This window comes from Chanodichthys erythropterus, chromosome 10, assembly GCF_024489055.1.
Source record: "Chanodichthys erythropterus isolate Z2021 chromosome 10, ASM2448905v1, whole genome shotgun sequence".
Taxonomy (NCBI): Eukaryota; Metazoa; Chordata; class Actinopteri; order Cypriniformes; family Xenocyprididae; genus Chanodichthys; species Chanodichthys erythropterus.
Genome location: NC_090230.1, coordinates 49,140,859 through 49,153,412, shown reverse-complemented (window position 1 = coordinate 49,153,412; position 12,554 = coordinate 49,140,859). Strand labels below are relative to the sequence as shown.

The 12,554-nt window shown below is 38.1% G+C and overlaps 1 protein-coding gene across 2 annotated transcripts; it reads left to right on the top strand.

Moving 5' to 3' along the window:
- The first annotated feature begins 2,382 nt into the window (after positions 1-2,382).
- LOC137028794 (zona pellucida sperm-binding protein 4-like) lies at positions 2,383-4,574 on the top strand. 2 transcript variants are annotated; one of them, XM_067398025.1, is made up of 8 exons: positions 2,383-2,951; positions 3,000-3,237; positions 3,314-3,501; positions 3,575-3,672; positions 3,742-3,899; positions 3,987-4,179; positions 4,249-4,396; positions 4,479-4,574. In XM_067398025.1, the coding sequence occupies exons 1-8, from the start codon at positions 2,385-2,387 to the stop codon at positions 4,557-4,559; spliced, it is 1,671 nt and encodes a 556-aa protein (XP_067254126.1). In that variant the 5' UTR covers positions 2,383-2,384; the 3' UTR covers positions 4,560-4,574. The 2 variants fall into 2 exon arrangements, with proteins under 2 accessions (XP_067254126.1, XP_067254125.1); XM_067398024.1 differs by having other exon boundaries at positions 2,383-3,237.
- The last annotated feature ends 7,980 nt before the right edge of the window (positions 4,575-12,554 follow it).

Here is a 12,554-nt window from a genome sequence, read left to right as displayed (position 1 = left end):
CCATGGTCTTCTTTAGTATTCACTAGGTTTATCACAAGAGAAGTCAACAGCAACTATTTTCAAGTAGCTATATATATTTAAAATAAATGACTGCACCAATTTTTTTATATTATTGGAATACTTCTTTCATGAAGTGTACAATTTTAAGATTGTGGTCCATTTTTGCTTCCATGTCTTTTACTCTAATGGAAAGAATTTTTAACCCTAACCCTACACATTTACATGGAGTTTGTTTTAAGCCTACTACCCTCCATCTGTTTGCATCTGTAGATTTCTTCTAAATTAACCAAAACAAGCTAATCTGCATATTTAAACACATCAACATTTTTTTTCCTTAACTGTTAATACATTATATATTATAACAAATACCTGCAGAGAGCGCCAAAAGCCTGCTGATTTTTGTTGTTACACAGCACAGCACGATCAAATTCACGATCAAAGCCACCATGATTAAAAATATATTATTAGTTAAATAATAATATTCGGCCACTTCTTTGTGATAGAAATGCTACAGCCACTGTAATTTCTTCAACAAGAATATGTGGACATCAAACATGCAAAGACAGAGCGAGGGTTCAAACTTTTATTGACGTATTATCCTGTGTAAGCTTTGATTTAAGAATAGCATTATGTAATGCTGTATTATGATTTTAAAATAGTTTTAATAAACCATGCATCCTTAGAAAACCGTTTAATAATGTGGTACATGGATGTGCGTCCATGATGCTCATCTTCTGATATTGACAGCCCAACCGATATCTTTACCATGGTTCAAAACGCAATGCATAGCACAATAAAATAATTGAAATTATAATGTGACATAAATTTCATTAGTATCAAATCAGGCAGATGTGTTGATGGTGGTCAAACTATTAATGCAGCGTTAAATGTATAAATAACCCTTAAATAGCCAAAACTTTCAGGTTTGTGAACATAGGCTAGCCTACCTGAAAGAAATGCACGGGATGGATCCATCTAGGGCTTTTTTCTTTTTCGCTTCTCATCGCCAGACAGCAGTTGCATTTTCGTGGGAATAGTTGTCACAAGTTTTCAGCCAGCAGCAAACTCAAGGTGAGGTGGGGCGTGGCGTGCGGGCATGAATGGCGTGTCGTGGAGTGAAGGCATCGGAACTCGACAAAGCCGACCTGATATAGTATTTATTTATTTATTTATTTAATTCAGTAAATATATTTGTTTGACAGGGAAGCTCTGCGCAAACAGGAATATATATTCATTTATTAAAAAAAAAAAAAAAAAAGCACCCCAGAAAAAGGGTACTTTCTCTCGAGGAAGAAAAAGGGCAGGTGCTCAAGCCCCTTTTTTGTCTATGTGTGCACGTGCCTGTATACACCTATGGCTTGAGGGTGAGTAAATCATGGGATAATTTTCATTTTTGGGTGAACTATCCCTTTAGTACCAGGGCCCGGTTTTTCAAAAGGTTTAATCCGGATAAAATTGATCCGGATTTAGTAATCCTTTTTTTGCGGTCTGTGATCACGTAATCCAGCTTACTTTTGGAGCCAGTTTTTTAAAGCAACATCAGATTGGATCAATCTGATCCGGATAGGAACTTTTCAGGATCACCAAATCTGGATTAGCAGTGCTCTACGGAGGCCCTAAAGGGACATGTTGATAGAAAGAATATGGGTTTTGAATTAAATATATTTTTGTTGGATATTTACAGCTGTTTAGGGATTGTTTTATGGCACCAAAATTTCTTTTTACTTTAGAGTAGGTTACCGAAAGGCTAAATATATAGACTAATGTCTGCATTCAATTTCTTTAACAGTTAAACTAATCAAGTGCAAGATAAAAATGTGTATGTATATTACATGATAAAAATGTTGTATTTTTTGATTAGTTTTAAAGTTTTACTACATTTTCCTCCTGGAATCCACCTTGAAATCCTACCCCCTGTTGGGATCAGGATAATCCTGTTTTTTTGGATCAAAGTGATGCAAATCCTACAAAAAAGTTCTGAAAAACCCAAACTAAAGGTTTGATCTGGATCAAAACCAAGATTGGATTACGTGATCTAATCCGATTATGTAATCCATTTTTTCTTTTGAAAAACACATTTTCAAGATTTGATCCAATCCGTTATCCAAAATCCTAGTGGATTACTTTTGAAAAACCGGGCCCAGGTGTAAACAGGGCTTGAGCATATGTGGCCATATTTATGTTTGTCCAATAAGGGTGGAAAAAAGGACAATTGAATCTTAAGAACCAATAGAATCATTCAGTTTCATAAACTCCCACTCATGCAAGTCTGGAGAAACATGACAATTAATGAAGTGGGAGGGATTATTGTTAATGAGCCAAAATCTGTAGAGTAGAAAAAGACCAAAGGGCAGCATCTCAACAGTGTAACTAGCTGTTGAACAATGGCAGGAAGTTGGTGTGTTGTTCAGTCTTTAGCACTTTGTGTGTGGTTTTGTGCTTTCTGTCATGCTGTTCCACAGTTGAGTAATCTGCCCCAGAATCCTCAAGCTCTGATGTTCCAGCAAACTGACCAGCGGTTTCAACAACCAGCTCAACAACAAGTTAGTCGACAGTTTCAACAGGCAGTTCAACAAGCTAGTCAACAGCAAGCTAGCCAGCGGTTTCAACAGGCAGTTCAACAAGCTAATCAACAGCAAGCTAGCCAACGGTTACAACCAGCTCAAGCTAGTCAGCAGTTTCAACAGGCAGTTCAACAACAAGCTAGCCAACGGTTTCAACAGGCAGTTCAACAAGCTAATCAACAGCAAGCTAGCCAACGGTTACAACCAGCTCAAGCTAGTCAGCAGTTTCAACAGGCAGTTCAACAACAAGCTAGCCAACGGTTTCAACAGGCAGTTCAACAAGCTAATCAACAGCAAGCTAGCCAACGGTTACAACCAGCTCAAGCTAGTCAGCAGTCTCCTCAGCGGTTTCAACAGGCAGTTCAAGCTAGCCAACAGTTTCAACAGGCAGTTCAACAAGCTAATCAACAACAAGCTAGCCAACGGTTTCAACAGGCAGTTCAAGCTAGTCAACAAGCTAGCCAACAGTTTCAACAACCAGCTCAACAAGCTAGTCAGCAGTTTTCTCAGCAGTTTCAGCCTAAGCAGCCAGTGGCACAGGCAGAGCCCATTGACAAATGTGCTGTAGCTGATTATGAGCAGATCCAATGTGGACCACCTGGTATCAGTGGTGCTGAGTGTGACGCTATCAACTGCTGCTTTAACGGACAGCAGTGTTACTATGGGAAGGCAGGTAAGAGTGAGTCAATGTAAAGGTGTTCATGTTAACCTGATCCTCAGCATTAATCTGCTCTTGTTCCTTGTTCCAGTGACTGTCCAGTGTATAAGAGATGGTCAGTTTGTGGTAGTGGTGGCTAGAGATGTTACTCTGCCTCGATTGAGCCTGGATTCAGTCCGTCTCTTGGGTGGAAACGATCCACCTTGCAGTCCTGTGGGATCCACACCTTCCTTTGCTATATACCAGTTCCCCGTCACTGCATGTGGCACGAGCATGATGGTGAGTAGCTGCTTGTGGTTTTGTTCTGCGTGGCTTAAAATGGACTGGATGCCAATAGTGTTACTGTTTGCAGGAGGACAGTGGATATGTGGTGTATGAGAACAGGATGACCTCCTCATATGAAGTGGGGATCGGACCACTTGGCTCCATCACACGGGACAGTCATTTTGAGTAAGTGATGTGTGCTTCAGCACTTCTTAATCCATGACAAATGCCACAAGCTCACTGTTTGTTGTCCAGGCTTCTCTTCCAGTGTAGGTACTCTGGTACTTCTGTGGAAGCTCTGGTTGTGGAGGTCAACACCATTCCTCCACCTCCACCAGTAGCTGCTCCTGGACCCCTCAGGGTGGAGCTTAGACTGGCAAATGGTCAGTGTGTCACCAAAGGCTGTGCAGAAGGTGAGTGTCTGTCCCAAGTATGCCTAAAGCCTTTCTAAAACTCCAGGTTGCAGCAGTTTCTGGTTTAACACCAGTGTTCTTCCTCAGGGGACGAGGCGTACACATCCTACTACAGAGATGCTGATTATCCAGTCACAAAAGTCCTGCGGGAGCCTGTGTATGTTGAGGTGCGCATTTTGGAGAGGACCGACCCTAACATTGTCCTGATACTGGGACACTGCTGGGCAACATCAACCCCCAGTCCACTCAGTCTACCCCAGTGGGACCTTCTGGTTGATGGGTGAGTAATGTCAGTCTTTATCCATCTAGTGTGCTGTAAGGCATTTCTGACTGACTCTTTGCTCTTCAGATGCCCTTACCAGGATGACCGTTACCTGACCACATTGGTTCCAGTGACCGGATCATCTGGTCTTCAGTTCCCAACCCACTACAAGCGCTTTGTTGTCAAGATGTTTACATTTGTGGATCCATCATCACTGGCTCCTCTGCAGGAAACCGTATGCTCTGCAGTCTGTCTCAAACCCTTAATCATCCCCTTTATAGTGAATTGTAGGTCTTAACCCTTTCCCCCTCTGTTAGATCTTCATCCACTGCAGTACAGCGGTGTGCCATCCCTCTTCTGGCTCTTGTGAGCAAAGCTGCGCTAGGAAAAGTGAGTGAGTGCTGTAGATTGACTTCAGGAATTGAGAAGTTATTCTCAAATGCGTCATGCTTTTACCATATCTCTTATAGGAAGAGACACGCACGTCAAGACCATCTCTAGTGGGCGAACTGTGGTTTCTAGTGGACAAGTTAACCTGGTCATATGAATTTTGTGGTTTTAATAAAGTTTGTGAAATGCATGCTTGTCTTTGGGTTTTTGACTGGAGTTTGGTCTTTCATGACTTGTATATTGGTCCAACAATGAGGTTATATGGAAAATGGAAACTGCATATTGATACTCATGCCCAAGTCCCTCTAAAGTCAATGTTCACTTGTGGGCCCCCCCAATAATGCAAGTACAACACTAATTGTCCTTTTTATCTCATGAGAATTTCTTATGTAAACTTGCAGTTTCCCTCCTAGGATGCTACCTGGGGCTCTGTTTACACCTGGTACTAAAGTTGATTCAGTCATGAATGGACTATATAAACAGACTGTTTACACAACACCGGTTCCAACTAAACTGAATTTAAGCATTTTGGTCATTTACACTGGGGCCTAAAAATGAATTTTGGAAAACTGGTTTCAAAGTGCAACTTTCTGAAAATTTGTGTAAACTACAAACACATCTGTGAAAATGGTGAAGGCATACATATTACATGTTTAGTCTACAGGAATGCATGTTTGGTGGGAGTGCTCTATAAAATGTTTTGTTTTGCTCTCCTCTGTACTTGTTTGTCATTGCATTTTGCGTCCGGTCAGAGATTACTCTTTTGGTGTAGGCCATCTGCCGGAAACCAGTTATTTTAGATTTAAATATGGATGTTTCTTACAAAAACACATAGATTTGCTTCAGAAGGCCTTTATTAACCCCATGGAGTTGTGTGGATATCTCTTATGGATGTGCTTTTTTGGAGGTAAAACTAGAATCATTCGCCGCTATAGGAGAGGAAGAATTATCTACTTATCAAATCATCAAAATCAACATGTATGTTAGACCCAATGCCGACTAAACTACTGAAAGAAATGCTTCCAGAGGTCGTAGGTCCACTTCTTGATATAATTAATTCATCTTTAACACTAGGATATGTGCCAAAAACTTTTAAGCAGGCTATTATTAAACCTCTTATTAAAAAACCTCAACTAGATCCGAGAGATTTAGTAAATTACAGGCCAATCTCGAATCTACCTTTTCTGTCAAAGATACTAGAAAAGGCAGTTTCAGCACAACTGTACTCCTTTTTAGAAAGAAATAATATCTGTGAGGATTTCCAGTCAGGATTTAGACCATACCATAGTACTGAGACTGCTCTCGTTAGAGTTACAAACGATCTACTCTTATCATCCGATCGTGGCTGTATTTCTCTATTAGTGTTATTAGATCTCAGTGCTGCTTTTGACACTATCGATCACAACATTCTTTTAAAAAGACTTGAAAACTATATTGGCATTAGTGGAATTGCTTTGGCATGGTTCAAATCTTACTTATCTGACCGTTATCAGTCTGTAGTAGTTAATGAAGAGATGTCGTATCGATCACAAGTTCAATATGGAGTACCACAAGGCTCAGTACTAGGACTGTTGCTTTTCACTCTGTACATGCTGTCCTTAGGAGAGATAATTAGGAAGCATGGTGTTAGTTTTCACTGCTACGCTGACGATACTCAGCTCCATATTTCCTCGCGCGCTGACGAAACCTACAAATTCACAAAACTAACAGAATGCATAGCTGACATTAAAAACTGGATGACAAGAAATTTCGTATTATTAAATTCAGAACAAACTGATATCCTAATCTTTGGACCAAAAACTTCTTCACAAAAAAACCTTGAATACTCTCTAACACTTGACGGGTGCTCCATTAAATCTTCGTCCTCAGTTAGGAACCTGGATGTGCTCTTTGATACCAATCTTTCATTTGAAAGTCATGTTTCTAGTATCTGTAAAACCGCTTTCTTCCATCTAAAAAATATATCTAAATTACGACATATGCTCTCAATGACAAATGCGGAACAGTTGGTTCATGCATTCATGACCTCAAGACTAGATTACTGTAACGCTCTACTGGGTGGTTGTTCTGCTCGGCTTTTAAACAGACTACAGTTGGTCAAAAATGCGGCAGCTAGAGTTCTTACTAGAACCACAAAGTATGACCATATTAGCCCAGTTCTGTCAACATTACATTGGCTCCCTATTAAACATCGTATAGATTTTAAAATCTTGCTACTTACTTATAAAGCTCTAAATGGTTTAGCTCCCCAGTATCTAAGTGAGCTCTTGGTGCATTATAGTCATTCACGTCTATTGCGATCTCAGAATTCAGGCCAGTTGATAATACCCAGAATATCAAAATCAACTGAAGGCGGCAGATCCTTTTCCTATTTAGCACCTAAACTCTGGAACAATCTTCCTAGCATTGGAAGCAGACACACTCTGTCAGTTTGAATCTAGACTAAAAACACATCTCTTTGCTCTTGCATACACATAACACATTATCAATACATTAACATTTTTCAAATCCGTTAAAGGATTGTTACGCTGCAATAATTAGGTCGGCCGGAACCGAGAACATTTCCTATAACACTAGATATACCTGTACATCAGAATAAGAATGGCATCTACGCTAATATCAGTCTCTCTGCTTATCCTGAGGTTTGCCGGGTGCTGGATCCAGGCCGTATCCAGATCAGATGGAGAACCTGTGTCTGGACCTGACTACAACGTAGCCCAGGAGACAATGGGCCTACAGATCCAGTTCTGGCTGCATCTATAATTCAGATTTTTAATCTCCGTATCCGCTTACATATATTTATATATAATCTATTTTTAATCTCTATAATAAAAATGTATAATTCAGATTCTGATCTCCATATCCATTTACATATATTATATATATATATATCTTCCAAGGAGTTTTTTCCCTCCTAGGACTTTTTTCCCAGTGCTAGCACGCTGGGGTTTTCTCCTAGGGTTTTTTTTCCACCTCTGAGAGTCAGCCGACATTGGCTTAATGTAGCACCATCTTGTATATGTTACATATTACCACGCTTGCTTGTACAGCTTATTTTTTAACCACTTCTCTTTTTTTCTGTGCTTCTAATATGTAAAGCTGCTTTGAAACAATTACCAATTGTAAAAAGCGCTATATAAATAAATTTGACTTGACTTGACTTGACTTCAAAATCAGGAGCACGGTTGAGTACTGTAGCAAATTAGCTCAAAATATGTATAATTACTAGTTATAATTAATATTTGGATCAGTTAATAAAATTAACTTAATGTAATAAAATTAATATTACAATCAATTAACCCGTTGTCCAATGAACACACCGTGTTAATTGTTTATTAATTCTAAGAAATGTTCATTTCCAGGTTATGGGAAATAACAATCTTATTGTACAGTACTACTAAAAGCCTGTAGTCAGGATCGACATGAATAGGGACTCCAGCATATGAGCGCAAAACACAGACAGCTTTACATGTGACATGAACAAGACTTTATTAACTAGACTAAACACTTAAACTAACATTCACACACATATATGCATACAGTTCACCAAGAGAGAGAGAGAGAGAGAGAGAGCTAAAGCAGAGTACAGGAAAGCAAGAAGTTACAGCATTGTTTGAAATTCAGCAGATCAACAGCCTTGAGCAAACCATCAGTTTAGTTTTAACAGGCCCTTCTTTAAAAGGGGTAAGGATACTCAATGTTTCCGATAATGAGACTAAGTTTGATACTTGCATGTCTCTCCAAGTTGAATTAAAACTGTCCTGATGCAATTTGTGGAGGCTCCCATTGAATCTTTGCTGATATTGTCTTGATGAAAGAGAACCAGTTGGATTCAGAGGATCTTTGGTGAATGGAAGATCTAGGCTGAGGCCTGGCACAAGCTTGGGGTTCCTTAGAAGCTTCTAGCTTCTTAAAGCATCATCTTGACGTCAGCATTTTTCAGTAAAAAGAAGAGGAGAAAGAGAGATTTGATCTTGTGATCAGTGAATATAAGGGGTGAAGATGTCACACCCTCTTAAGGTGTCTGAGCCAATAAAGAGTTGCCCCCTCGGAGGGAAGTTTTACGAGTCTTTGTTCTGTAGCAAGATATTAGCATAAGACACTGGATTGGATGAATGAGAAAATAATACTAATACTAATGTGTCACAGAGTTAGTAACATGTAACATAAATTTCCAAATAGGAAACGAAAGTTGGAGTCCGTAGATACCAAACATGCTACCAGTGTGATTTCAGTTTAGAAAGAATTAATACATAGAATAAAGCTTATACAAGGAAATTCATGAGATGGGAAAATTGGATACATGTGTATACATTTCCCAAGTGGTTATATAGAGAATACATAAGATTAAGGGAGTTTATTTGTCCCTCTCAGAAAGAATGAGTCACTAGTCTCCACAGCATTCTTTCTGATCATAAAAATACTATATATCTGTAACAGGACACCTAGTTCTGCCTGTGTGCTAGCTACATTTGGGATGCTGGTTGCAGTTTTAGGGGGATGGGTTCACAGAACTTTGATAAAGTGAGTTCATAGGTAATTCATTAAATATATTGAATAATGGTGTGTGCCTGATTGGTCCAGATGCTACAGTACCATTATAAAGCTTGGAAGAGCCAGGATATTTAATATCACTGATTTTGTGGTCTAAAAGATGGTCATATACACCCAGGGATGTGCACAGACATTTTGGGGGGCAGGGGCTCAAGTGGAAAAAAGGGCACTTCTCATAATTATTTATTTAAAAAATAATGAACCCTTAAATATATTAAGACAACTTTGACTTCCCTTACACTCACAAAATTGTTTTATATTCCACAGATTTCTACAAAATAATTAGTTCACACAGAGACCATGGTCTTCTTTAGTATTCACTAGGTTTATCACAAGAGAAGTCAACAGCAACTATTTTCAAGTAGCTATATATATTTAAAATAAATGACTGCACCAATTTTTTTTTATATTATTGGAATACTTCTTTCATGAAGTGTACAATTTTAAGATTGTGGTCCATTTTTGCTTCCATGTCTTTTACTCTAATGGAAAGAATTTTTAACCCTAACCCTACACATTTATATGGAGTTTGTTTTAAGCCTACTACCCTCCGTCTGTTTGCATCTGTAGATTTCTTCTAAATTAACCAAAACAAGCTAATCTGCATATTTAAACACATCAACATTTTTTTTCCTTAACTGTTAATGAATTATATATTATAACAAATACCTGCAGAGAGCGCCAAAAGCCTGCTGATTTTTGTTGTTACACAGCACAGCACGATCAAATTCACGATCAAAGCCACCATGATTAAAAATATATTGTTAGTTAAATAATAATATTTGGCCACTTCTTTGTGATAGAAATGCTACAGCCACTGTAATTTCTTCAACAAGAATATGTGGACATCAAACATGCAAAGACAGAGTGAGGGTTCAAACTTTTATTGACGTATTATCCTGTGTAAGCTTTGATTTAAGAATAGCATTATGTAATGCTGTATTATGATTTTAAAATAGTTTTAATAAACCATGCATCCTTAGAAAACCGTTTAATAATGTGGTTCATGGATGTGCGTCCATGATGCTCATCTTCTGATATTGACAGCCCAACCGATATCTTTACCATGGTTCAAAACGCAATGCATAGCACAATAAAATAATTGAAATTATAATGTGACATAAATTTCATTAGTATCAAATCAGGCAGATGTGTTGATGGTGGTCAAACTATTAATGCAGCGTTAAATGTATAAATAACCCTTAAATAGCCAAAACTTTCAGGTTTGTGAACATAGGCTAGCCTACCTGAAAGAAATGCACGGGATGGATCCATCTAGGGCTTTTTTCTTTTTCGCTTCTCATCGCCAGACAGCAGTTGCATTTTCGTGGGAATAGTTGTCACAAGTTTTCAGCCAGCAGCAAACTCAAGGTGAGGTGGGGCGTGGCGTGCGGGCATGAATGGCGTGTCGTGGAGTGAGGGCATCGGAACTCGACAAAGCCGACCTGATATAGTATTTATTTATTTATTTATTTATTTATTTAATTCAGTAAATATATTTGTTTGACAGGGAAGCTCTGCGCAAACAGGAATATATATTCATTTATTAAAAAAAAAAAAAAAAAGCACCCCAGAAAAAGGGTACTTTCTCTTGAGGAAGAAAAAGGGCAGGTGCTCAAGCCCCTTTTTTGTCTATGTGTGCACGTGCCTGAGTTCATGTTTGTAGGCCTATTGTTTATTTACCATGATAACTGTAGTTTCCGTAAACAAAACAAACAAACAAACAAAATAAATAAATAAATAAATAAAAATAAAAAAATAAACACTTTATTTTCACTTTGTGTTATTTTCTATATTTCTGGTGACTGTGTGGCTCATACAAATTTGCTAACTACTAACTTACTTTATTGTTTTAACCCAATTTAGGACTGCTATTTAATAGCCATACCATATACTGTTATTCATCAGTGTTAGTGATATTCTAATTAGGAAAGTTAGAGGGAAGGTACTTGTGTGTCTCAATTTAAGAAAAATAAATTTGCTATGTTCAAATTCCTAAAAATTTGGGTTGGAGTTTAACTAAAATGGAAAAATGTGTCACACTGCCAAACCAGTTGAGAACCACTGCCCTTACCAATGTTGGTTCGTAGTATGACAGAAGATACATGTCCTTTTACAGACTTGTAGAAGGGAGGAGTACAGCCTGATTGCTAAGCTTTTTAATTTATTGTTTTGGTAATGAAAGCTTGTATTTATAAACCATATGTCTTGATTGGCTTCATCTGTCAACCTCTTAGGCTGACAGAAGACTGTTTAGGGTACCAGAAAAATGCAGTTTTGGTAACTGGTTTTGGATACAAGACAAAATGCAAGTCTTCTGAGGGGATCTGGTAAAGAGATTGGACCTAATATACCTGGGGTGGACATCTAAAGGAGTTTTTCAGATCTGAATCTGCATCTGCTTATATAGTGTCTCAGTATCAGTCATATTTTGTTGAGTGTTGTCGATTTGATAGTGTTTTGTCTTATGTAGACAAGAAACAAAAAGAATAATTCATTTTGGAAACTTTAATAAATGGTTAGAGACAGAACATGCAGGCACATGCTCAGCGTTCTCTCTACTCTTCTCTCCTCTTAATTCACAACTACAACTAGGAAACATGAGTGTCATCTAGTGGTGCAAAATCGTCATGTTAAGCAACGTTTAAGTAGAGTTATTTTTCTTATTTTCTAGAGTTTTATGTTTTTTTTTAGTTTAGATCAGGGTGTCCAGTCCTGAACCTGGAAGGCCACTGTCCTGCAAAGTTCAGCTCCAACCCCAAATAAACACACCTGAAGCAGCTAATCAAGGTCTATAGGCGTAGGCCCCTTTCCTTTCTACCTTCTCTGTGACTTAGCAGGATTAGTATTACTTATTCTTAGCCTTCTTTTTTATGTTGGAACAATTAGCCTACTTTGTTATACAATCTTGCTGTTTGTTTGTTTGTTTGTTTGTTTGTTTGTTTGTTTGTTTGTTTGTTTGTTTGTTTGTTTATTATCTTGAATTATTGCTTAAATGTAGCCTATTTTGTATTTAAAGTCACTTCATTACCACGGACATTGGTCATGACGTTATATATTTTCTTCTCATGCGTATTTGTTGTAATTACACAAAACAGAAGTATTTTCCTGTTTTGTAATGACTGCGTAGATATGAAGGTTGACTTCATGAATATGATAAGTTTAGACTAGTTAACTTTTTGTTTAAAAGAGTAACATATGAGTAACATTTAAATGTTGAGTAACATGTTTTTTCACTGTTACAACACGTGGTGGCACTGCAGACCATGACTTTGAGAGTCATCTGAGCTCCTCCTTTACAGCAACAGAACATGCGTTGAAAGGGTGCAAATAACCAAAGCTTATAGTAGCTTCTGCGTCGGGATTTCGGGTTGTATCGAGAGAGACCTGTTTTGTTGTTTTAATCGCTTTTACACTAAATAAATCGCAGGACATTTTCTTGCACAATC